The 25,652-nt window shown below is 45.7% G+C and overlaps 1 protein-coding gene across 2 annotated transcripts; it reads right to left on the bottom strand.

The window, feature by feature from the left end:
• Positions 1-403: 403 nt before the first annotated feature.
• acin1b (apoptotic chromatin condensation inducer 1b) lies at positions 404-25,612 on the bottom strand. 2 transcript variants are annotated; one of them, XM_083993223.1, is made up of 17 exons: positions 25,424-25,612; positions 23,116-23,181; positions 22,899-23,010; positions 22,733-22,806; positions 20,192-21,625; positions 19,991-20,076; positions 14,851-14,971; positions 9,240-9,285; positions 7,873-8,018; positions 7,512-7,658; positions 7,199-7,370; positions 6,851-6,996; positions 5,270-5,377; positions 4,814-4,921; positions 3,556-3,964; positions 3,374-3,471; positions 404-2,095 (listed from the first exon to the last, which is right to left on the bottom strand). In XM_083993223.1, the coding sequence occupies exons 1-17, from the start codon at positions 25,556-25,558 to the stop codon at positions 1,703-1,705; spliced, it is 3,801 nt and encodes a 1,266-aa protein (XP_083849349.1). In that variant the 5' UTR covers positions 25,559-25,612; the 3' UTR covers positions 404-1,702. The 2 variants fall into 2 exon arrangements, with proteins under 2 accessions (XP_083849349.1, XP_083849350.1); XM_083993224.1 differs by having other exon boundaries at positions 20,192-21,622.
• Between the last annotated feature and the right edge of the window lie 40 nt (positions 25,613-25,652).

Below are 25,652 nucleotides of genomic sequence, written 5' to 3'. Positions count from 1 at the left end.
TTAAACAACCATGTTGGAAGACACTTCCTGTGGTTGTGGAAAAGATGTTAATCTGTTTCAGAAGGGTTAAATTATTGGCATGCACCAGGCGAATCAAACATCTAAGGAGATTGCTGAGACTAGAATTGGGTTAAGAAATGTCCAACACATTATTAAAAACTGGAAGAATAGTGGGGAACCATAATCTTAAAGGAAGAAACGTGGTCCAATGTGAGTAAAGTTAATATCTTAACAATTAATGCAACTGTGGACGGAAATAAATGACATTGCAGAAGCTTATCGAAACGATGCCACAGCAAGTGCATACCGTAATTAAAGCTAAAGAGAAATATCAGAGTGTGACTTTTTTTTCATCAAAAATACAAATAAAAGACAGAAATGACCCAAAGCAGAGCAGACAATCTTGATAACCAATTTAAATTTATTCATTTTTTAAATTCTCGGTACATTCAGCACTTGCAGGAGGAGAAAAAAAAGCAACAAAATCGAACTGTTTCAAACTAAAAACATAAAATTAAAAATATTAAAATTGAAACCTTTAATCTATTAGAAGATAAACTTTTCCTTTTACCTCCCTCTTAAATATATATGATTGAAAAGGTCATAGGAGGGATTTCCAACCGGAGACTTCAGTGCAGGGAAGGTCAGCTTCCTGTAGTCGTTTACAGAATAAATCTCCACTTTGTCTAGAATTTCATGCCCCTTTGTAAATATTCCACCAAAATACAAACATGGGCATTTATATGTTTCTCTCTTGCGCATCACCACAGCGTAGTAGTAATACCCCGTCTCTTCCTATCGCTCTTTTCTAGGTTACAGTGTTGAGACTTCAGTACCAGTTGTACCCATGTGGGAGGGGTGAAGGTTATCACTCGCACAAACATCACCTGCTATAACACACAACAAAGCCTCCAAGGCAGAAAAAAAGAAAGAAAAATAAACATGATGCATAAAACTTCCAATAAAAGAAAATAACTCGACGGCCTGTGACCCTAAGTTGAATATATTCATATATATAAAAAAAATCTTAGTGCTGAAGAGTGAAGCACTAAAAAAAAAACGATCCTAGAAAATATCTGAAGGTCAGGGATCTATTTTGGACTGGTTTTATTACAGGGCTCTGAAGGAGGAAGGAACTGTGCACCCACAGAAACTAAAATACAGAGGCAAGCTCCCAAACCTCAGTGGGACAAAATGCTGAGGCGAGCCAGAAAACCACCGCCCTCCCTGCTTCTTTTCTTCAACGGAGGATAATTAACAACACTACACAGAGACGAAGAGGAGGAGGAGGAACGCTGCTCTCTACTGGGATGGATGGATGGAGGGAGAGGGAGGAGAGGAGAGGGGGATTTTTGCTTCTGGAAGACAAGAAAGAGGAAAAAGAAGAACGGAGGGGAGGGAGGGAGGAGCTAGATGAACCGTAACCTTAAACTATAAATCAAACATGTAATTAATATTTTTCTGTGTGAATCGACATCAAAGGAGGTGAAGTAGGGGAGGAGGAGGAGGAGGAGGAAGGGGGGGAGAAATGGCAGAAGTGTGTGGAAGACAACGCCGGCGTCAAGGTGGACGATTTAAAGCGCAGCGGGGGGCAGGTGGAGACAGAGGTGGCGGACTTCCTGTCTGCCGTGTCCTCTGCTACGCTGCCTCCCTCTCTCTTTTTCTCTTCTCTCTCTCTATCTATCTTCGGCTTTCCCTCTCCTCAGCGGCGTCGGTCCCTAGGGTTGCTACGGCTACGGGACCTCCGTCCGCCACCACCACCACCACCACCGCCGCCGCTGCCGCCGCCGGCGCCGGCCGAGGGTCGTCTTGGCCGGTGACCGCTGTCCCTCTTCTTGTCCCCCTCCCTGTCTCGGCCGCGGTCCCTCTCTCGGTCTCCGTCGGGCCCTCGCCCCCCGGCCGCTCCGACGATCGCTGCCACGCCGCCGCCGATGCCGCTGCCGCCCCCGCCGCCGCCGCCACCGTCCTTCTCGCGGCCCTTCAGCCTCTCCTTCTTCTCCTCCTCCCGCTTCTTCTCCTCCTCATCCTGCTGCTCCTTGCGCCGTCGCTCGCGCTCCTTCTGTCGCTCCGTGCGGTCCAGAAGCCTCTGCGCCGCCTGGTGGACAAAAACAAGCGGTCAACTCACATGTACGAGGGAAATCGCAACCAGAAATTAAATTTAATGAAATTTAATGAAAAATATCTGATACAGGATATAAATCCTTTACATCAGACTCAAATAAATAACAACATACAAAAATTAACACAATTATACCAACTCATACATAATCTCTAAAATACATATAACAAAATAATCCCCAAAAAATCTCAAGAAGAAACTGCTGAATTTGGGAACACTCGGGTGCTTTCAGACGGAAGCGGTTCTGGTTCCGTTCTGGAGTCTTAGAACCTTGGTGCTTTCAGACGGAAGCGGTTCTGGTTCCGTTCTGGAGTCTCAGAACCTCGGTGCTTTCAGGAGAACCAGCAGCGTTCACACCAAGTGGAGCCAAAGTGGCCGTACGTTACTCTGCGCTACTCAGGTGCAAGTAAACAGTAACAGTAGCGCACTTTTTGCTTTTCTGCCGTCTCAGTAATCCTTCTTCAGTTTTTTTTAAAGGGATAGTTCAACATTTTGGCAAATTGGCCCATAATCCCTATAGTCTTAGAAGTAGGTTTGTTACCTTTAATTGTTGGTGCAATTCAAGGTAACGCATCAGCAGTTTTGTATGAATTTACCTCTAAAACAACTCTGTCTCGTAACGTTACGTTATTATCTCCTAGCGTGGTGAATGTGCAGGTCACAACTTGTCCACCAGAGCGTTTTGGAGTTGTTGGATTGTGTATTTGATGAGTTTGATGAGGGAAACCAAGAAATCCCATGAGCCTCTGTAGCGTAGTAGGTAACGAACCTACTGCTTTGACTATAGGGATTATGGCAATGGGCCAAAATGTTGAACTATCCCTTTTAAGTTTATTCATTATTTGGTCTGGCGTTGGAGTGAACCCAGGCTTAACCATCTCTTTACCAAGTTCAAAGACAAGAATTACTTTACTTAAGCCCCCAAAAGGAAATTCATACAACTTGCTCTTTCTTGTACTTTTTAGCTACTTGTAGCTTTTCTTGAGATTCTGCAAACGCCCAAATCGCCACGAAACATTTCATTTCTTCAGAAGACCACTGCAAATTATTTTTCAGTGGCTGCCCTCTCCTCCTCCTCCTGATGTCACGGTTCACAGGGAAGAACCAACTATTTCTTGGTTTCCTTGAGAACAGACTCTTCAGGTTCTAAACCTGTTATTTTTTTCAATCTGAAAGCGCCGGCCCGTTCAAAATTGGGTTCGGGAAACCAGGCCCTGCCGGTGCGAAACCCCAATCAGTGTGTGAAGGACCCACCTGCTCCTCGGTGAGGGGGAGCCAGTAGATACACGGAGCCGCTTTGGTCTTGAGGAACAAGTCGTCTAGAAGTTTAGCGGGAGGTTCGTCTCCCTTCTCTGTTGGGGAGAAAACACAGAACGGGTGAATATTCTGTCATAAAGTAGAAAACACGTCAGCGCCGTCTGATTCGAGCCTCTTACCCTTCTTATCCGTCTTCCTCTCCTTGCTCTTCCCCCTCTCCCTCCTCCTCCTCTCCCTCTCTCTGGATCGGGACCGCCGTCCGTCCTCTCCCGGTCGCGCGAACTCCCGGACCTTGTCCCGGTCCCACTCCCGTTCGCCGCGGGCCCGCTCCCTCCGCTCCATCTCTCTCTCCCGCTCGGCCCAGAGGTCGCGCACTCCTCCTACGCCGCCTCCTCCTCCTCCTCCTCCTCCTATGGCGACTCCTCGGTCTCGCTCCCGGTCTCCGCGCTCCCGGTCCCTGTCGCGCTCTCTCTCTCTGTCCCTGTCTCGCTCGGGCATGAGCGGAGGCAGCCGGGCCTGAGGGACGCCTGGCGGGGTCACATGGTCCTCCTCTCTTTCTGGCTTCAGGACGCCTTTGTGGAAGTCCAGCTGTGTGGGAAATGAAGACACAAATCCAGGGATGTTTAAATTTAACGGTATGGAGAGAGAACGCTAAATTTAGAAACAGATGCATTAAACATCCGAGGATCGTTTAGGTCTTTTATGTCTCGTCATAAATCAAACTGATTATCGGCTGCCAACAAATAAAAAAATTATACACAGTTGAATCTGGCAGCTGCAGCGAACGGTGAAATGTGCCGTGTAACACCAGAGATAAGAGACCGTGCTGAAACTCTCTCCCACTTTGAACAGAGAGCAAAAACCTGGAGGACGACTCGACACTGCCCACACGTTCAAAACAACCCCAGAGGTCTCGTAGTACAGTGTGTGGAAGCTCATCTCCAAAAATAAACCTGTTAATATTTCATTTCTCATACGTTTTTACTTGGGAGAGCAGAAGCCGCCCGCTATCTGACACACTGCACCTTAACAGAAATGCTGAATCATCAACTCTGAAGTTCTTCTATAAGTGAATTACGTTATTAATTATCGATTATTCAAGTATGGTTTTTTTGTAAATCGAATCTTAATTAGTAATCATTGGATTTTGTTTATTTATAATCTTTTTGATATGGTTTAAAATAGGGGATAACAAGAGACTACAAAATGATTCAGGGTATAATTACTAGTGGTCCTTTGCTCCCTTTGTTGGCTCATCACGTGTGTCAGAGAAAATGATTCATTCATACTGTAAAATAATGAGATTTCACCTGAGGGCTGAAATACTGTATGTTCTCCACCACCGACTGCGATCCAAGTCATTCTCCACTACACTACGTGTGGTGCTGACAGCTGAACAATTAAGTCTCTACTTTGGCTTTTCACGCCGTTCATTACCTCGTCCTGCTCACAGAAGTCCACGCAGAGGACCTTGGGGTTGCTCAGCGGCCACTTGACCCCGTGGATGGCAGCTCTGGTGGCGACCGCTTCGTCTGCCGTAGCGTACTGTGAAGATGGGAGGAGAGGGAACAGGATGAAAATCTGGAAATTATCTTTTAAAAAAAAAGGGTTACATCACATCCTAACCAGCGCACACTGAACAGATGGAGCCGGATGGAGGCGAACACGCCGCTGAAGGTGAGGTGAGAAAATAATCACACAAATATTTTCTACCAAGATCTGAACTCGGCCGTTTTCATGCAAAAGCTGATTTTTGCACTTGTTTCCTTAATGTCTGTTTCAGAAGTAAACAAGTTCTAACACCAAACCATCTTTTAAAAATAACTGGCTCATGCACGAATGCCCAACACAACCCAAAAATGTTCAACGGTGAATCAGTGAATTGGTACTCACTGTGACGAAACAGTGAGACTTGATCTTGTCGATCCAGAAGCCCTCCTCCACCACGGAGCCCGTTCGGTTCAGCAGCTCCTTCAGCTGGCCCAGAGTGAAGGGTCGAACCTTCAGGAGGAGAAAAAAATAAAACACAACCACTCAGTTATTAGAGTCAGAGCTCAGGAAGGATGGATGGATGGGGGAGAGAGATCACTGTAATGTACATTAAGAGTTTCAATCCCTCTGCTCTCTAAGTATTGACCGGAGCACTGAGAGATCAGATCAGATCTAGGGCTGCAACTAACCATTATTGTCATTATCGGTTGATCTGTCGATTATTTAAACGATTAATCGATTAGTTGTTTGGTCAATAAAATGTTGAAAAATGTCAATCAGTGTTTCCTAAACCACAAGATGATGTCCTCAAATCTCTTGTTTCGTCCACAAACCAAAGAGATACTCAGTTTATTGTCATAAAGGAACAACGAAACTAGAAATATTCACATTTAAGAAGCTGAAATCAGAGAATTTTGACTTTTTTTCTTAAAAAATTAATTTGATTATCAAAATAGTTGACGATTAATTTAATAATTAATTATTGTTCGATTAATCAATTAATTGTTGCAGCTCTAATCAGATCAGATCTGAACATGTCCTGATGAGGACGAGGCCTACAGGTTTAATCTGAATGAAATCTATTTAACATCTGGCACCAACGATCACATTCCCCAGTGGATGAGCCCTAATCACTCTGCTAATCCTCACCTTCACCTTTTCTATAGATCAGTGCTACAGGAAGTCAAACAGAGACATGTCCAACAACTCAGAGACATGTCCTAAACTCAGCTCAACTCAGCTCTTTGTCTGGGAAAAAGACCTTTTAATTGAGGAAACACCATATTGTTTACTCTGGTGCCACCTTCAGGCCACACTTCACATTTTCTCTCCTGATGAATATAAAAAATAAAGTTGTTTCTGCACTCCACAAGTCGGAAATGTCGATGCTTTTAGTGTCTGCAGTCTCACCCCATCGCTTTCATCCTGTTTGTTTGGATTCTGCGCTAATGCAGCATACGACATCCTGTTTTTCAGACATTACCGAGGGTTGCGTGGCATCAGAAACCTGCTGCTCTTATCCATGTGTAACTTTAAGTCACATATTTAAATAAAAACCTCGGTGAATGCTAGTCATTAAATGTGTAATGTCTTGTCTTGTCATAGTCTGTTTAGTCATGCGCTGCACCCCCAACTTAAAGTCATACTTGACTACCGCCATAATACCTGGGTGAGCGTTCCTGACTCTAATTATGGGTATGACGGCGGTGTGGTTTCCTCTGGCATCAACACAACGTGTCTCATCCAAGAAAAATGTGTATGGTGAATATGGACATGTTTGATTTCTCTGTACAAACTTTTCCTCTCCACATAATTTTAGTTCCTGGGGAAATTAAGTAAAAAAAAAACTGGATCTCTCTTTATGAATAGATGTTGATTTGTCAAAAAGAAGCAAAGGTTTGACGGATTTGGAGAAAAAAAACAAACACATTTCACTGCTTCCTCCAGTCTTTTGTACTGTAATGTACCGAGTTACAAACCCACCAGGTTGGTGACGTGGATGATATTTGAGACTTTGCCACGAGGCGGCGAGGGCTGCCTAGTTGTGCGGACGGGGTCGTCGATGGTGACGGACACGCCGGACTTCTGTTGACTGATGGAGCGGCGCACCAGACTGTCGCTGGGAGTGACTGAGGGAAACATGAGGAAGAGGAGTTAGTGGGACAGGTAACGGAGGGAGGGAGAGAGAGAGAAAAAAAAAACAGGTATGTCTGTAATCAAAGAGGTAAAATATTAAGCTCTGCCTGAGGGACGATGGAGGACAGAAGAGATTTGTAGCCTGCAATTTGCAGCAATTAAAAACCCACAAACTTTGAAGGTGACGCAGTTCACCTTTCTTTGCCTCTCCTTCAATCTTGATGGTTGTCTGCGTTTCCAAAGCTTCCTCAGAGAGACTGTTCTTCCTTTTGTCTCTGGAGGTCCTGCGTTGTTTTTCCTTCTCCATTTTCTCCACCTCCTCCTCGTCATTTGCCTGCCCATTTTCCTGACCGTCCCCTGGGACGACCTGGGGAGCAAACACAGGTAGGAAAAAAAATAATAAAACACACTGATTTGCAGGAAAATGGATATGTAACCTGAGATGTGTTGATAATAAACAATGCTCTCTCTTTTTCAGCTGACAGGACGGATGTGTGCGTCTCTCTACCTGTGTGACGGTGCGTCGGATCTTGAGTCCTTTGTCCTGGTCGCCGCGGCTGGGGTCCAGGTTCTCCTCGTCCCCGGAGAGTTGGAGCTCCTCTGGGTGAAGCTCGACCACGGCCTCCTGGTTCACTTTGATGTCCGGGATCAAAGACTGAAAGGACACAGACACAAACAACACAGTCAGCGGCTCAGTCTCAAAGCATCAATAGAAAAGTAGTTAGTTAATTATAAGGATGTAATAGAGAAAAAAACATTTCCACCCTTTAAAACTGTCTTTTGAGGGACTTTTACAGGTTACAGCACAAACTATAACTCCATACAACAAATATAGGCTTGTTCCCTGATTGATTATGCTGTGTAAGTACCTTCAGTGAGTCGGTGGTGATGCTGATCGATGGTTTCTTAGCGGTGACTGCCGTGCTGGAGCCCCACCTCCTCTTCCTCCCTGCTGCCGTTCCCGTCTCAGGCTCTGCTGCTCCTCCATCTGTGGTGGCTGGAGACGTCTTACTGCCTGCACGAGCAAAAAACAAACAAAAAACAAATGTTGTTAATCACCGAGAAGACAGAAAATCCACTGCAGAATGGTTTATTTACTCTTTGCTGAAGAGAACTTGATTGAAAAGCCACCGTGAGCTCACGAACTAGAAGAAGAAATATTTATGTTAATAGCTGAAGCTAAATATTTTTCACTGGAAAGGTTTTCATTGGAAATGTGGAAAACCACAAAGAGCTGATGGAAGTACAGTATGCTGTGGAAACATTGAGACTGAGGCCGCATTCAGCTTCAATATTCAAATAGTGGGGTAAACTATGTCTTGGTGACTGTGTATGTGTTAACAAAACAGCACATTAATCACACTTAAGTGTTTGTTGAAGTGTCACTGATGAATCCTGTGTAACTGAGCTACAAGAGCGCTTTATTGTGAAAGGATACCACTGGTGCAGTTCTGTTTTATCATCCACAGAAGAAAGAAGTATGAATTAGTTTATGTATCTGCCTCCAGTGGACAGGCCTACTGTCTGAACTACGGCTGCTCTGCTCTGAAGGGTGTCAAACAACTTTCTTTGGATGCAACCAGTAAATGCCACCACTTGCTACTTCTACTGCTGTGTCTCAATTCAAATACTTCCATAGTTACACTAACTATTTTTAGTATGTAAGTGCGTCTCAATTGATCGCCGTTGTGGCTACGTAGCGGAATATAATATATAAACGAACATATCGGCGGGCAAATGTTTTCCACCAGTAAGACGAGCCAGCTGACACAGCGGTGGCGTTATCTCCACCTCGCATTAAACAGGTGGCGCACACACGCAAAACAGAAAAAAAAAGTAAAGAGTTCATGATCGCTAGTGGAAATTACAAACAAAACAAAGCGGTAGATGTGTTGACAGGCGATAATAGCGGTCCAAAAGAAAAAAAAGGAGACTTTGGCAACCGTTGCGGTCGTTAGTTATTGTAAGTGCACAATGACAGTATACGATTTAAGACAACATTAACTGTCGAAATTTGGGCACTACAGAAGTAAGTACACATGGAAGTATTCGAATTGAGACACAGCAGAGGAAAAACTGGAGGAAAAATGTGTGCAACACAAGGGTTTAAAATACTAAAAAAAAAAAAAAAAAAAGGCAGGATGTTTTCTTTCTCTGTCTTGTCTCTTTCCTCGTGTTGTCCTCACGTAGGAAGATCCGGGAGGCGGGGGGAAACGTTTAACTGGTATATACTCACTTGTCAGGGATATCTTGCGAGCAGCGAAAGCCTTAGGAGTGGTGCTCTGAAGGGGAGAGAGACAGAGAGAGAACATACAGAGACCCCAGGGGCGTGGGGCGAGATGAGAACCAAGAGTCCAGACCCAAACAGGCATAAAAACAGAGAGGAGGTGAAACAGGACAGTGGAGGAGGGGGTTGGGGGGACGGGGGGGTTAAGTAAGTAACAGAAGCCCGGAGGCTCCAATTGTACTACATTAAGAAAGAATAGAAGAGGAGGGTGCTTTTGGTCGATAACACAGAGACTCCAGACACATCTCTGCCTTCCACCTCTGCTCAAAGACACGGAGATAAATCATCACACGGCCTCCCTTGTGTTTCAGTGCATGTGCATATATACAGTATGTGTGTATGTGTGTGTGTGTGGGATGCACTCTAGAGGGCAAACCCAGTACGTGCTGTGCAGTAGGACATGAGTAGGCCTGTGCACTCAAACTGGATCACATCTTAAACTGGTATAATGTTACAAGATGGTGAGTGCTCTGAGAAAAGACGACCGGCGAAGTCTCTGTCAGCGTGTTAGAGCCGATCCCGTCTCTTTACAACGCCGACTGGATTTAATTTCCCCACGATTTGCTGGTTAGCAAATTTCTTTCACTACCGAAACCCTACAATTATTACAGCCCAGGATCATTTCACGCTCGTCCTGCTGTGATTTCAATCCAACCGGGAGATTATTTTCAAAAGGTTTGTCTGTGCTTTTCTACTCTTTTGACACATCTAAATGAAAGATAATTGAACCCTTCTAATTAACTCTCACATTTAAAATCATATATGAATAACGTCGCCCACCCCCCCTTTAATTTTCTAAGAGCTTTAATGGCGTCCTGAACAACGACCTTCATTAACAGGGAGGACGGGAGCTATTTCATTATCCGCCATCTAAACGCTGCTCTCAGCATACAAATTGCGCGACGATAGTGTACCACTCATATTAATATGATCATTTCTGGGTGGGGAGTTGCTGTCCGCACTGTTGTGATGCGGTTGATTGGTTCTGTGAAGCAGAGGTGGAGAACTGAGCGCTGAAGACTCACAGATCAGATCAGATCAGATCAGTCAGCAGGACTTTATCGATACTGCAGTTAAAATTCACCCTCGGGGATTAATGTGTTTACAACAAGACAACTGTAGATGCACAGTGTGGTCAAATGCATGATGAGCATCATTATCAGCTTGGTGTCAAAGTATCAAATTAAAACTGCAGTACACCTGACTGTTCAACATTTTTTTGTACTAAATTACAATTATTCACAAAAAGAAAATCAGGAAGAATGAAAATGCTTCCTCTTTTTTTTTTTTTTATACAATTAATCATTTAAGTGTATATAACATTTTAAATAGAGGAATAATGACAAGTCATTTCCTGGTACCATTTGACACCTGATTCCTTACTGGCTCGACTATGGCCCAACCCGCACGACAGTGTGTACTGTATCTAGGCAACAAGGATCCAATCAGAGAAGGCAGAGGAGTGAGGGCGGGGCTCGTTTTGAGTGTGCAGATTAGCCACCAGGCGGGAACTTATCACTTGGACTGGACTTTTTTCTTGAATGGGGCTTGGGAGAGCAGCGTTTCTCTGCTGATCGACTGCTCAGGTTTCAGTCTTTTTCGGGGGGGAGGGGGGCAGCCGGGAGATTCAGACGGGGGTCAGGCTGAGGTTCGCTTTGTTAAGAGTCCACGATCGCTGGCAAAACAATCCTTTGGCTTGAATTAAGTGTCTTTAAATGTTAAAAGGTGTCCATCTTCTCCGATTGTACAGTCCTCAAAGTCTCTCTGACATTTGGTTGAAACTGAAATGTCAAAATGAAACAAACAGGTTGTCCTTTGAAATGTTCATTTGTTGTCCAAGATATTCAAATTCCTGTGGTTTTTTTTTTTTTTTAAGTTCATGGGTTTCTTTCCGTTCAGTTGGTTTTGCAGGGTTGGCAGCACAGGAGGAAAATCTGTGTGAAGTCTCTTAATGGGAATAAAAGGTGCTAAAACAATCCAGCGGCAATTGGCTCGGTTTAAAAATACAATCCAGGGACGCACTCAAACAGGAGAGGGCTTATGGCATCGCTGGCGTCGATGCCTCTGCGCTCGCATGAAGTCATCTGAGATGCAAGGGGCCAGGTTGTGGGTGTAGTGAAGAGATGGATTTATAAATAAATAAATAACAGCAGCAACTGCAGTTATCCATCTGACAGGCCCAGAGCAGCAGCAGCATCTCTTTACCTCCTGGTGAAAATCCACTGAGTCACACTCAGGCTCAATGACGGAGGGAGCGTGGCTGCAGAGGACGGAGACGCGATGATCTGTTGACATATCCAGCTCTCTTGGCCCAGGTGTGGACGATCAATGTCTGTCAACGCATCGTTTATACCCACACAAAAAAATCCGCAGTGCATAATCATATGCACACGTTACTGGTGTTTGGCAACATGTCCTTGAAAGTCTCTGCTACAGTGGAGCCGATGCAGGATGCAGTTCTCCTGTGACGATCACTTGAAGATGTGTCCCCCTTTATTAAAAGGCTGGTCAGCTTGTCAAGGCGAGAAAATAACAGCCTCAAACTTGACCAAACCCCCGGCGTTTCTTTCCAGATGTTGGGAGTAATAAAAACAGGCCCAAAATGTCAAATAAATCACATCCAAAAAGTCCCACAAACATCTCTTCCACGCAGATTATCGTGTTTGAAAGGCTTAAAACTGAAAAATGGGCAATGACATAAATCACTGTATGGGTTTATTAGAGCAGTCCAAAGTCATTACTCCACCCCACAGGCAGAGGGCAGCATGGGACTGGAGGTGGAGTAAAAAAAAAAATTAAAAAATGAAGAGTTTTATTGTCTTTTCCTCTGAGTTGCATCTGGCTTTCGGGGCACAGATGCATGGATGTTGAGGTGGGACGACACTTGGGAGACTTGTGCGTATCCTCAAAATGGCAGACGGGAAAAGCCATGGAGAGAGAGAGGAGTAGGGGTGGAGATAGTGGTGGGTGGGGGGGAGGCGATCGGAGCATTAGACGCACTCCCCTTCCTCCCCCCTTCCCCCTCCTCCTCCTCCTCCATCATCATCATCATCATCCATCATCATCATTCATCACCACCACACACAACAAGTGCAGCAGCAGCTCGGTACGGTACAGTCCAGTCCGGTTCAGATCAGATCAGCGAGCCAACCAAACCAAACCAACCAACCCCCCTGAGGCTGGGGTTGCCATGACAACTGTGTGCTGCTGCTGCAGTTACCATGGCTGCCGCTGCTGCTGCTGCTGTGTGTCGGTCTGTCGGTCGGTTGGTGGTGGTGGTGTGATGCGACATCCAGTCCCCGGCTGGCTGGCGTGCTCAGCAGCATCATGGCGGCTCGGAGGTGGCTTACAGAGGGGGACGCTCAGGTTTTTACTCGTCGTCGTCGCCAACGACAACTCTGGGCCTAACTCAGGTACCGGCGGCGGCGGCAACGCACTTGGGCATAGCGGGACAGGAGTTGTAGGAGGAGGAGTAGGAGGAGTGGAGGAGGTGTTGGTGGTGGTGGTGGTGGTGGTGGTGGTGGTGGAGGTGGTGGTAGTAGTACGCAGCAGGTACCATTAGGGGCAATGGAAGAGGCATGGGCACCTTCATAACAAAGCAATCAATGGGGTTTTAAACAGCAATCACACCATAAATATATATAGTGAGAGTGAAGCGTTCATGATGGGAATACAAAAAAAAGGCAAAAAGATGTAAAGTCAAAGGGGGGGACAAAGAGGGGAAGAGAGACAGAGAGAGAGAGAGAGAGGCAGTGAAAGGAGGAAGCAAGAGAGCAGGGAAGAATGAAAACAGGGCGAAAGAAACAGCAGAAACAGCCCTGATGCATCTCTACACACACTGTCAGGGTCCATTACTCATACAAACCCAAGAGGGAAACAAAACACACACACACACACACACACACACAGAAACAGAGAGACAGAGACAGACACACACAGTAAAAAAAGAAAAAAGAAAGGGCGCATGCTGATAATAACTTCAATGGAACAGAAGCTCACCAGTAAATGTAACTGAGGCGGAGGCGCTCGAGATAAGAACGTGCAGTGTATTATGTATCTGGTGCCGATCGCCGTCTGGTTTCAACAGCAGACGCCTGCGGAGACTCACAGCACTTCGCCCTAACGCAAACGATCCGTGGTGTAACTCGGGTTGTGCTTAATAATCATGGTATTACGATTATTATGCATCAATTCATTTCACAACATATGAATGTGTAAAATCAAATACGAGTCAAAATATAATTATTTACATTACTAATTATTTACACTAAATATTATATATAAGTTTCTACTATAAATATATAACCAATTATTAATCCTCCAGGGAAAGTGTATTAAATATTCAAGTCATTCATTGTTATCTATACCAAAAGGTTAAGTTTATTTTAATTGTTTTTTTATCACAAATGACACGTTAAGATTTAAATTCCTACCAATGGTACGTTACGTTAGGTACATGGACCAGTATTTCTTAGATTTACCTTAACTTTGGTGCACATCTGCCTCCGAGTTTCCAACATTATCTTTTTTGGAAAGTGACAGTATTTAGGAATCATAACGTTTAATACTGCGATTAATTGTGAAAACAAGTAATTGTGACATCCCTAGTTGTGAAAATGTCTATAATTATTTTATCATTTAAATACAGGAAACTACTGAGTGAAATACTCTGGTCTCACCCTGGCAAAACTATCCAGACTGTCTCTTTAGTGCGGTCAAAGAGATGAGTGTCACGAGAACAGAAAGAGCAGAGGCAGGAAGATGAAGCTGAAGTGGTGAAATCACCGAGATGCACGAGCGGTTAAAGAGCTCCCCTCCTCATCAACTACCTCTGCCTCCGGCTTGGCGGCGCTTCTAAATGGTTTGAACTGCCGTCGGAAAAAAGAGCTGAGTGGTGCTAATAACACAACCGTGACGGCTAAGGGCGCTTTAGTCCGACCACAGAGGATAAACAGCGATCGATAACCGACTTGGCGTGTTGGCGTTTCTCTTGCTGCCTGCTAGTCCCCAACACATAGTATACACAACGACAGCGATATGAGGAGCATGCACACACTCTCCGTGGCATCATGGATGTCTGATTTACCACAGCGGCGCTAAACTCCCCTCTACAAAGCCCCAGCCGGACGATGGACGTGTGCGGAAGAGATCGTCTACATGAATGTGAATGAGCTGGTTATAAATTATTAGTTGCATTAAAAAAAACACAGATGAAAGGATTAGTTCATTCCAGTTTATGTCAGGACCCAACTCCAACTCAACCCCTGTTTGGTCACCTTAAAAAATACATTTAATTAATACAAATACAGTGTAGAAACTCAATCTAAAAAGTAAATCTACAAAAAAGGTGCCAAACACATTCAATTAATGTTAAAACGCTGGAGTTGTGTTGGTTTTGAGTGACCCTCTCGACTCCCACTGCCAGCTACACATGCTTTATATATATATATATAATTTATATTTATATATATGTGTGTGTGTGTGAATGAGAATGCAGGTTAGTGGGAAACGGAGCAAAAAAAAGGAGACCCGGGCACCCCCACCCCGGCAGCGACCTTACCTCCTCCAGGCGGCTCTCGTTGTTCTCCGGCTCGGCCCCGGAGGCCGGCTGCTGGGCCATGGAGCTCTCCGAGTCCGGCTCCACCTCCGTCACGGCAGCGGCGCTGGGCTCCGACACCTCCCTGCAGGAGGAAAAGAGACGAGTCGGAGGGAGAGGGGGGACGGGGGTGAGGAGGAGGAGAGAAGGGCGGGAGAGAGAAGAGGCGTTTAGATCGAGATCAAAGTTGTCGACCGATTCTCAATCTGTGACAAGATGAAATTTTCAAATTGTAAAAAGTCAAACGCTGGTTTTTCCTCAAGCTGAAAACAAAAAGTCAACATTCAATGCTTCCTATTTGTAGAAGATGCATATTATTAACGTTTTATATTCTGAAATAAGTGGTATTGACCACTCAGACACTAGGATGCAACCTCAGAGTCAGTGTGACAGAGGGAAGAAACACCAGTATCAAAACTGTAAAATACATAAAACTGTGATTTGATATTGCATAACACTGTATGAATGAAAACAAAGTGATAACTTAAAGCTGTATCAATGAAAATGCACCAAGCAGCACGAGTATGGACGTTTTGAAAATCAAACAATTAGAGTATTAATCATAAAAAACAAAGAGCAGGTCAATAAGGATGGATACTTATCATGAGTTGCAGCTGTAACTAATAACCCAGCTGTGAATAATCCAGACAGAGACATGTGGCCTGTCGGAGCTCGACACTGACTAGTGGACACTAACGTTAAGGTTTAGTGTGTGTGTGTGTGTGTGAGGAGACGAAACGATGTGTAGGACAAGACAGAGGCGGACTGGAGGAGTCAGAGGAAGGGTGCTGGAGGCCAACGATCTGGGTCACTCTGACTATAAATAACTCACCAGCTAACTGACACCGAGGGTCACACACACACACACACACACACACACACTCCTCGAACTAACTCCTCGCCCACAACACACACACAAACAGCTGACTCCTGTGTGTGTGTGATCTTTATCTTTATCCATCATTACAAAAAACAACATAAACACCTCTATCTGAGCCGTGTTCAGTCAGTGGAAACAACCAGACGGTCTTCGTCGTTGTTTTATTGCCGTCGTGTCCGACAGAGCGAATCCAAACAGATATCATCATTATATTTTTAGTTGCCCCCCTCAACAGCCCCCTGCCAGCTCCACCAGAGAGCCTCCGTCCTCCTCTGCTGCCTCCGAGTGACGACACAGGCAGCGAGGCAGCGAGGCAGCACCCTGTGGGTGGGAGGAAGGATCGCCTCCTCCAGCATCCCTCTCTTCTCCATCACACAGCACATTTCTCCTCTGTTGTCTGATTCATTACACAGCTAGCTTCTCTGCATCGCACGCCACGGTGGATGGACGTAAATAAAACACTTAAAAACACTTAAAAGTATCAAATAAAGAGATTCAGCGTCAAAGCTCGCTCTTTACAACGAATCTGCCCAAGGTGACGTCCTCAAACGTCCTATTCTGTCTGTCCTATGTAGAGTCTGGAGCGAGGGAATAATCTATTTTATAGAAAAGCTGAAAATTGATTTTTTTTTTGTTGATTTACGTTTAGTTGCGGCCGCAGCACACGACGCCACTCAGATCAGATCAAAGTCACTTCTCCTTCTTCAACCAGGTGACGGACGTTGGACGCGCTGTTGCTTTGGACCTTCAAAAAAATAAGTCATTCCTCCTCTTCGGGGGGTTTTCAGACTGGATCACCAGTGTAAAATTATCCCCCAGCTGGCAAACTATTAGGCACACGGTCTCAGAGGACCGGCGCTCGGCTTTTCTTTTTCTCTTTTTTTCCTCTATGATATGCAACGCCACCGCCACTGGCAACAAAAAAAAAAGTTATTCAGTGCGCCGTTAAGTTTCTGAACTACTGAAACCTGCCCACAGCGCCAGAGAGCCTGTTCAGCCTCCTCCTCTAGAGATTAGTCACCGACATAAAGTGTATGCAGAGGGACAGCGTTTACCCCCCCGCCTGCTCCTCCACGCCACGCCATTTGCCCTAGGTGTGGATGTCAGTTGTCTTGTATGTGTGTGTGTGTGTGTGTGTGCGGCGGGGGGCTCTTTTGGCAAGGCCGGGGGCACACCTGCGCTGGCTATAAAGGGGGACAGATGTCAAGTAGAAATACAACCCCCTGGGATCAGGAAAAGAGGAAAAGGCCAGGCCGAGGTGATGTAATAATCACTGGCTGGTTTTCTTCTTCTCAGATTTCAGCCTTGAAGCCCACCGCACCGTCCCATCTACATTTCAAACAGCGTTGTGTGTTCATACGACAGGACTGGAATGAGGAAGCACATAACACACAATCATAATCATTAAAATAAGCCTTTACTTCTCCAAAAGAAAAAAGAATAGAAAACCTGACTTAATCCAGCCATGAGAGCGGTTGCCAACAACTAATCAAACCCCTGGTCTCATAAAAAAAAAAAAAAACGGACTAAAGTCGCACATGTAGTGGTCGGCTCCCAGGGAACCAGAGTGTAAGTGCTGATGCCAGCTGGGAGAATTATATCACACCATAAGGGCCCATTCACACCGACTGTACAGCTAACAGATGTCTGCTTTAATGATCTCCCTTGACAACAGTGAGATCATTAACAGCTACAGCCACACAAATCCTAAAAATACAAATATAGTCCTCCGTTGGGGGCGAGACGACAAGATGCAGAGCAGTATGGTCATGATGGAGCCTTAATGGCGAAAACTAAACATTTATTATCTCACTTTTAAATAAGAAAATATATGTTTTTTTAATACAGGAATGATTAAATAACCCTGATCTTTAATGAACCTGGCATGGCTGACGCTGTTGAGGTCAACAGGACAGACAGAGGAGGAAGGGGAAGGAGAGAGAAAAGAATCACTGTCCACATGCTTCCTCCCATCACACCATGAAATCTGAGCCCATTATTTATTCATCAATATGTTTCTTCATTGAAAGGCTATTTTAGGCTCACATCAAAAAAGAAAGGAGACCCCATCCCCCCCCCCTTTCTTCTTTTAAAGAAAAAAAAATCCCTGCTCCTTGATCCAACAAAAGACTCTCACCACCACCACCCCCGGTCCTGCTCACATGTAACACGCTCCTAAACCAGGCCAATGTGGACTAATGACATGAAATTTAACAGCAACAGCAAAAAGCAAAAAAAAAAAGGGGGGGGCTAAAACCAGCAGCGTGAATGAGACGGGAGGGAAACAGAGACACCGGGTTAAGTTTATACATCGATGCCTCCTGGATGAGTGGAGGTACAAAAAAATAAAAGTACAAGCAGCAACCTGAAGCCTTGGGTCGCCCTCTGGCTCACTCTTACCCGTTTTTGTTGCCTTCGGACAGCATTATGGCCCCGGCCTTGAGAAAAGGAGGAAAACCCCCGTGGGGGAAGCAACAAAACAACCCCCCTGTGTCGCTGCCGCTGTTTCTCGGGACCAGACGTGGACTCGGGCGGGTCGGCGACGCGAGATAGAGGAAAGAAAACAAGCCGGTCGCGATGGTCTGTGCTGCTGATTAGCCCCGCACACTGCGTCGGTATCAGGGATGCAATGCATGCATGACGGCCATGTTGGCTAGCGAGACCTGCGTCAAGTCTGCGGGAGTGGGAGGAAAAAACACCTTCCGGTTGAGGATTTTCAAAATAAAAGCTCGACGCTCGACGCTCAAAAAAAAAAAAAAAAAAAAACGTGGCGCATTCCAGAAAATAAAACAAAAATGCCTCTGCTGCCAGAAACTGAGCCAAATAAGATTAAGCAGACAAGAATTAAGAATAAGCAGGATGGTTTACCTCTCTTGAGAGCAGCAGCAGCTGATCTAAACTAAACTAGACTAAACACCTGACAAGGAATACAAGCTGCTATAATTAGGAGCATGACAGAAAAGCACTTGGGTGTGTTTACAACCGAGTCTGCTTTAAAACATCTTGTAGGCATGCTGTCAGCTCTGTGGCCAATGTTTTTAATTGGGGCAGACGGCACAGACCGTTTATAAGCCTGCTGCCCATTGCTGACAAACGAAAAAGGAAATTATCAAGACCACCGTATTCGTGTTAAGAGTATTCAGCTTCAGTGATGACACAGCCCTTTTTGTTGTAGCTGTAAATATTTCATGAACGCAGCCAGTGAACCGTGATCTCCAAAAACCACCTTACAAAAAACTGTGTCCTCTATTACCTTGCACATCTAAAATATGAATACATTTATTAAAGTTTAGGAAATATTCACAACATGTTGTTGTTTGGTAATCATATTAAAAATGCAGATTGTTTTTGCTCTTTACTCTGAAGGTTAAAATAAGTCAAGCGTGCAGCCACAATGACAGTGTTTAGTTTTTTTTAAAAGCTCATCAATAAAGCAGCCAGAGGGGTTTAAAGTGATTTTGTGATTTCATCGCTGTGTTTAACTTCTCTCGCCTCTCTGCGAAGGTTAATCCTGAAATGTGATATACAATCAACCCGTGCCTCCAAAGTCAAAAGTAAACTGAGACATCCAGAGAGGCGAATCATAAATACTGTACATCTTTGTGTTTGTCTCTTCTATGATAAATCACAGCGGCCGGTGATCTAAGCTCTACACAGGGGTGCTTCAGTGTTTTATTTGTGACTCGTTAATGAAATGTTAAATCCATTTTTCTTCCAGCATGCTGCAGATTTGTTGCTAAGGCCTGTTTAAATTCAAATACAGTCAGACATAAGGAGCAAAGAAGATACACATCAGTGCCATAATGATGCAGGCTGATAGAGAGAGTAGGAACCTGGAAAAACACTAAATTCATTTGATACAGACTGTATATCAGTGTTGTGACATATTACAGGGAGCCATTAGAGAAATATGTGCATCATATTATATTATTCAATAACACACACAGTGCTCTTTATGCTGTATAGATATGGTGTACAGTTACATAAATATCTATTTTTCTTTTATAAAGAAGCATTTTATGAAGCTAATTCATTATTATTAATCATTCTGGGAAAGATGTGGGCAGAGTTGTGTTTTGTAAAAAAAAAAAAGGAGGTGGTGCATACAGGATCCAGATGCAAATCCCTGTGCAGGTGTAACTTTTCAACTCCACCTTCAGGTAATATGAGTAATCAATTACATCAAGGATTATCAGTATTTTAATGACACGTGATGGTACTGACCTTTTCGGGAGGTGTCGTTTCTCCGCCCCTTTACCCAGGTTGGTCTTTTTCTCGTCCTCGGCCTCTCGTCGTCCGTGGTCTGTCTTCTGTGAAATGTTGTGAAAAGTGAAAACAATGAAAGGCGAATAGTGACAAAGAGATTTCATTGGCTGTGCAGGACGGGGGGACGTTGCGATGTGTAGAGACGGTTGGATCACTGACCTTCGGCTGCCTGCCGGCGCCGGGCTTGTCCCGAGAGGAGGAGGAGGACGACTGTGATGAAGAGGAGTCGGACTTGGAGTCAGAATCTGACGAGGAGCCTGAATCTTCTCGCGCCTCCGTCACGACCACCTTGGCCGCCGCCGGCTGCTGCCTCTTGGCCCGCTGCTGCTGCTCCTCCTCCGCCTTCAGCCGCTTCTCCTCTCTCTTCTTCTCCTCTTCCTGGCGCTGTCTCTCCTTTTCTTTCTCCTGCTCCTCTTTCTGACGCTGCTTCTCCTTCTCCTTCTCCTCCTGCCGCTTCCTCTCCTTCTCCTTCTCCTTCTCCTTCTCCTCCTCCAGGCGCTGCTTCTCCCGCTCCTCCTCTTGTGCTTTCCGTCTCTCCTTCTCCTTCTCCTTCTCCTCCACCTCCCTGTTCTCCTGCTGCCTCTTCCTCTCTAACCGTTGCAGCGGAGACTCGCTGGAGGAGCCGGCGATGGAGTGCGCGGCGGCGGCGGCGTCTCCTCCTGACGTCCCGGCGGAGGAGACGGGCCCCGCGGAGGAGGCGTGCAGCGCCCGCTCCGACTCCATCTTGTGCACGAGCAGCGACAGCGGTCCGGGCCGGCTCTTGGCGGGCGGCTCGGGGCTGCTGGAGCGAGAGCTGGAGTCGGAGTCTTGCCTCTGCAGGGACGGAGGCGGGAAAGACGCGGCTCCCCTCTGGCGGCGCGCGGGCTCGGGGCCGTCTCCGTCCTGGTCGTCGGGGTCCGGCGGGCTCTGCTTGGGGGTGTCGGGGAGGGGGAACAGGTCGGGCGGCGGAGACGGAGGCGGCGTCGGGTGGCGCAGCTGCATGGGCGTGTGGTGAACCTGCGGCGGCGGGATGTGCTGCGGCGGCTGCAGCTTGCGTTTGGATCGAGCGCCCGACGCTGACGCCGACGGTGCACTGGGGGGCATCTGCTGCGGCTGCGGGGCGGGGGCTCTGTTGCCCCTCCGCGCCGTGCCGGGACCGGGCCCCCAGTCCTCTTCGTCGTCATCATCACTCTCGTCGTCCCCGTCGTCCTCGTCGCTGTCCTTGTGGACGTTGCTCGCCGCCGACGCTCCGGCGGATCGGCTGAGGTGGAGCACGGGGTGGGCCGACCCCGGCTCGCTGGGGGCGGTGCCCTCCTTCTCCGGGGCCCGCGGCGCGGCGGGGGGCACGCCCTGGCGGTCGGGCTTACCCAGGACGCGCACCGACAGGGAGGCGACGGCGCGGGGAGGAGACGGCGCAGGTGGCTCCTTGTGTCCCATCATGGTTCTTGTCATCCTGGTTCCCGGAGCGTCGGCGGCGGCGCCCTGGCTGAGGAGAGCCGGACCGGCGCCCATGTCAGCGCTGTACGCCACCATCCCGTGACCGATGACCGAAGCTCCTCCTCCTCGCTCCTCCGCCCGGGACATTTCAGGCTGAGAGGGTTTGGCGCGATGCTGCTGGGCATAAACATTGACATGACGTATGATACATACATTATGTAGAATATTATAGATGAGTTGATCTTTAATTCTAAAACATCACAGTTGTTATAGCGATGCCTACTTTAAAGGACAATTCAGGCAAATTCAACCATAGTTTCCTAATATTTTGGGTCTAATAGAATCTGAATATCTTCTTTTTAATGTCTCCTGTAGGGATGGGTACCGACATTCGGTACCTTTTTTGGTACCGACCGAATCGATTCACCAAATTCCCACCGTATCGATTCACGTAAAGTCAAACAGTACCACATTTTGGTACCTGAATGCACCGTACCGGAGCAGCGGTACCACCAGCCCGTCATTTTAAATCACTGCCTGAAAAACAGCTGTCCGTCATTTAAAAATGAAATCACGACAGCGGTACCGTTCAATTAAGTCCTCGCCATGTAATGGGCGCACAATGAGGACGAAGTCTCCTCTCGTCAAAACGTGAATATTCTCCAGTATCTTCTCATAAAGGTCCACATTTTGCAGAGTATGCGCTGCAGTTTCAGTTGTTTTTTATTTGACAGAGTTTCACAGAGCTTTCTGGTGGCTGTAGGAGTGTCTCCATGTTTCTCTTTTTGCCACAGTAAAAAGGGACGTTTACATTTTTCAGACAAGACGTCTCATAAACTGTTCGATTTTTCTTTTCATTGAATGACCATTCAATTATTTGAAAATCATCACAATGTTATGTTTGAAGCCATCTGACATTGTCTGTGAAGAAAAATTGCGGTTTTGTGGGATGTAAACAGCCTAAGTTCCGTCTGCTCCCATTATACGCTGCTGTGGCGATGCAGGGACACACAGAAATACTGCAGAACAGGAGCCATTAAAAAGAAAATCTTCAGATTCATTCATTTAGACCTAAAATATTAGGAAACTAAATATTAGGAGACTAGAGCCCCTGGTTAAATTTGCCTGGATTGGTCCTTTAATTTTGAAACCGAACACAAAAGGACTCAAGAAAACAGATTTTTCACGTATGGTTCGTGTGTGTAACAGCTGCATGTGTCCTGTTTGGTGGAAGAAATCCTCATTTTACTCGTTTTATTTATCCGGTGTGTGGACGTCGCTCACCTTGTCAGGGACAAAGGAAGAGGTGTCGTTGTCCTCTGAGTGGTCTTCGTCCTCCTCTGCCACTGCTGGGCTTTCTGTCAGCGCAGAGGCAAAGAGGCAAAAGGTTAAGGGTCAGTACTAAAATGAGGATTAACCCGTCATGACCACACGCCCTCTGGGTTCCTACCGTCGGCCTCCTCCTCCTGCTGGGCCTCTCTCTCCAGCCTCTGGCGAAGGAGCTCCTGCTGCTTGGCCAGGTACTGTTTTATGAAGCTGTTCTGGCACATCTCCTCCCCGATCTACAACACAATGAGGACCAAATAACAGCTTAGAAATGACAGGAATGATCAGGTTTGTTGTCAAAGAATGAACAAAGTGACGCATCTTTAAACATCCCCTTGTACCTGAGAGTTGGGCTGCAGCCCGCTGTGGGAGGAGGATGACTTCTGCAGGTTTTCCAGCATCAGAGCCTGTTGGAATAAGGGAATTAGTTAAAGTTACTGTATACTGATGAGTACACTGCATAATAAATCATTAGTCTTTCTGCTTATGTATTGTTATGTCTTTTTGTTGCAGATAGTGAAGGAGAAAGAGCTGCAACAATGTTCTCTAGCTGGACTCAAACTGAGAACTTTTAAGTTTTTTTTCAGCACTTATTTCAATTAATACTAAATGTGGCTACAAAACCAGCTACGACAATGGTTATTTTCTTTGATGCAAACCAGTTTTGCTGTAACTTTTGCATTATTCTTCTTACAAATACACTCTCCCGCATCTCAAAAATCAACGGCACCTAACTTGAGTGTAACATGTGTGTGATAGGCCATCTTACTGAAAGCTTGGCTGAGTTTCACACAGGCTTTCAATGTATGCAAATCACAGCGAAACTGGAAACACTAGTGGCACGGTGCCATGATTTTGTGGTGAAATAATTAGTAGTAACACGTTCCTATCAGCTGAAGTAGTATTTTCTTTGGCACAAAACACGATAAACAAAATGATATGCAGGCCCTGCTCTTGTATTAGTAAGCAATCCTTAAAAAAAAAAAAAAAAAAGTACATAAACAGCTGCCTCCCAGTGCCATGACTACCACTGTGGACACTGAGGTCATATTCACTTTATACTCTCTGGGTATTTGGATAATTTCAGCAACCCAGGCTATAAATTAAACATTTGAGGGCATACTGACATACCATGTAATTACACAATCCTTGGCTCAAACCAGACTTCAACCATTGTTGCATGCTAGTAAGTAACCCCACTCTCCTAGTCTGTACTGTTTTTGCAATCCACTTCCAAACATTACATTATTATGACTCAAAATTCATTTGAAAACTTGTAGACCAATATATACATAAATAAATAAAGGATTCATTACATCCACCACATAACTTCTCTTTAAAATGGTGCTTTTACAGCTGTGCGAAATAAAACGTGAACACATTATATAAAAAACGGGGGTCGCAAAATTTTTGGTTTATTTGAGTAGACCTTTTTTATATTTTTTTAATTCCCACATTTACATTTAAAAAAAAAACTTTGATGTGAATAGCTTGTATTCATGATTCATGCAATTGACAGACATTGTTCATATCAGCATTGGTACCAGTGAACATGGTTTGTTTATAAATGGTAGTGGCACGACCCCCCTACTCACTGTACCTGTACTACATGTTTAATATATGAACCTGTGTATTATTTGAATAGCTTTATACATGGCACTAGGCCCAGTTTAACATAGGTAAAACACAATTTTATACATGTTTAATATATGAACCTGTGTATAATTATTTGAATAGCTTTATACATGACACTAGGCCCAGCTTAATATAGGTAAAACACAATTTTATACAATATATATGTGTATAGTAAGGGGTCCCTGCTCCATCTCTCCACCAGTTTGGGGGTCCCTGGTCTGAAGAATGTTGAAGACCCCTGGTTTATAAGTAAGTAATGAATAGTAATAATAATGTTGGCTTTATTTTAGATGCCTGATAACATGTTTAGCTGCAGTCAGAGGGCAAATATGACTCATGACCTCGGTGTTACTCAAAAAAAAAATCCTCGCTACGGCCCTGGAACATATGGCTGCTAAGAAAAACAACAACAACAACAAACAGTGTTGTTGTGATAATAACTACAACTCGAAATAAAATTGCATTAAAAAAAACAAAAAAAAACAAACAGAAAACACTCGTTGGCGAAGCTCGGAAAATTGTGTGTTTACATCGCGGGGCGCGTCCCCGTCACTCCAACACACATACACACACACACACACAAAGCGCGGGCACGGTTGGACATGTACTGTACACTATGTGCGGCTACTCGCTCGCCGCTCGCCGCTCGCTTGCACTGAGCTTAGGCCTCGACTTGACAGGTGCACAGTTCAACTGCTGTGCAACACGATGCACGGTCGGCGAGTAGTAGTAGTTACCAGTTAAGTAGCCGCTCGGTCGGCCGCCAGTTACTTCACACCGTCAACTACAAAATAAAACGAAAACAAAAACTGTTTGTTTGTGCGTTAACAGCGCGACAAGCGAGGCGGTTTATGTATTCCCGCTTCCGAGCCCACACACACACATACACGCACCGTTACGGCCTCTAATGTTACTAACCCCCCTCCTCCTCCTCCTCCTCCTCCTCCGTCTCTCTCCTCCTACTGAACTTAGCCAGACTCGACACAGGCGTCCACAACACGGGAGAAAACTCACCCCTTTCAGTCGCTTGATGAGAGTGTTTTTCTGTCCGCTTTTTGGGAGGTTTCTCTGCTCCAGAGCGGCTTTCAAATCCGCGACTCGGAGCGATTGTAGAGGTTTCCCATCAAGCGTAATATCTTCGTCCGCCATTTTGCTCCCCTCCGCTTGTCTAAACTCCCAACAAGCGTCGCTACGGCTGCTACTCGGCGTCACCGCTCGGCAGTTTCCGGAAACACTCGGCAAT

This window comes from Trachurus trachurus (assembly GCF_905171665.1).
Source record: "Trachurus trachurus genome assembly, chromosome: 18".
Taxonomy (NCBI): Eukaryota; Metazoa; Chordata; class Actinopteri; order Carangiformes; family Carangidae; genus Trachurus; species Trachurus trachurus.
Note: the sequence above shows the minus strand (reverse complement) of the source record. Positions and strands in the feature narration are given on the sequence as shown.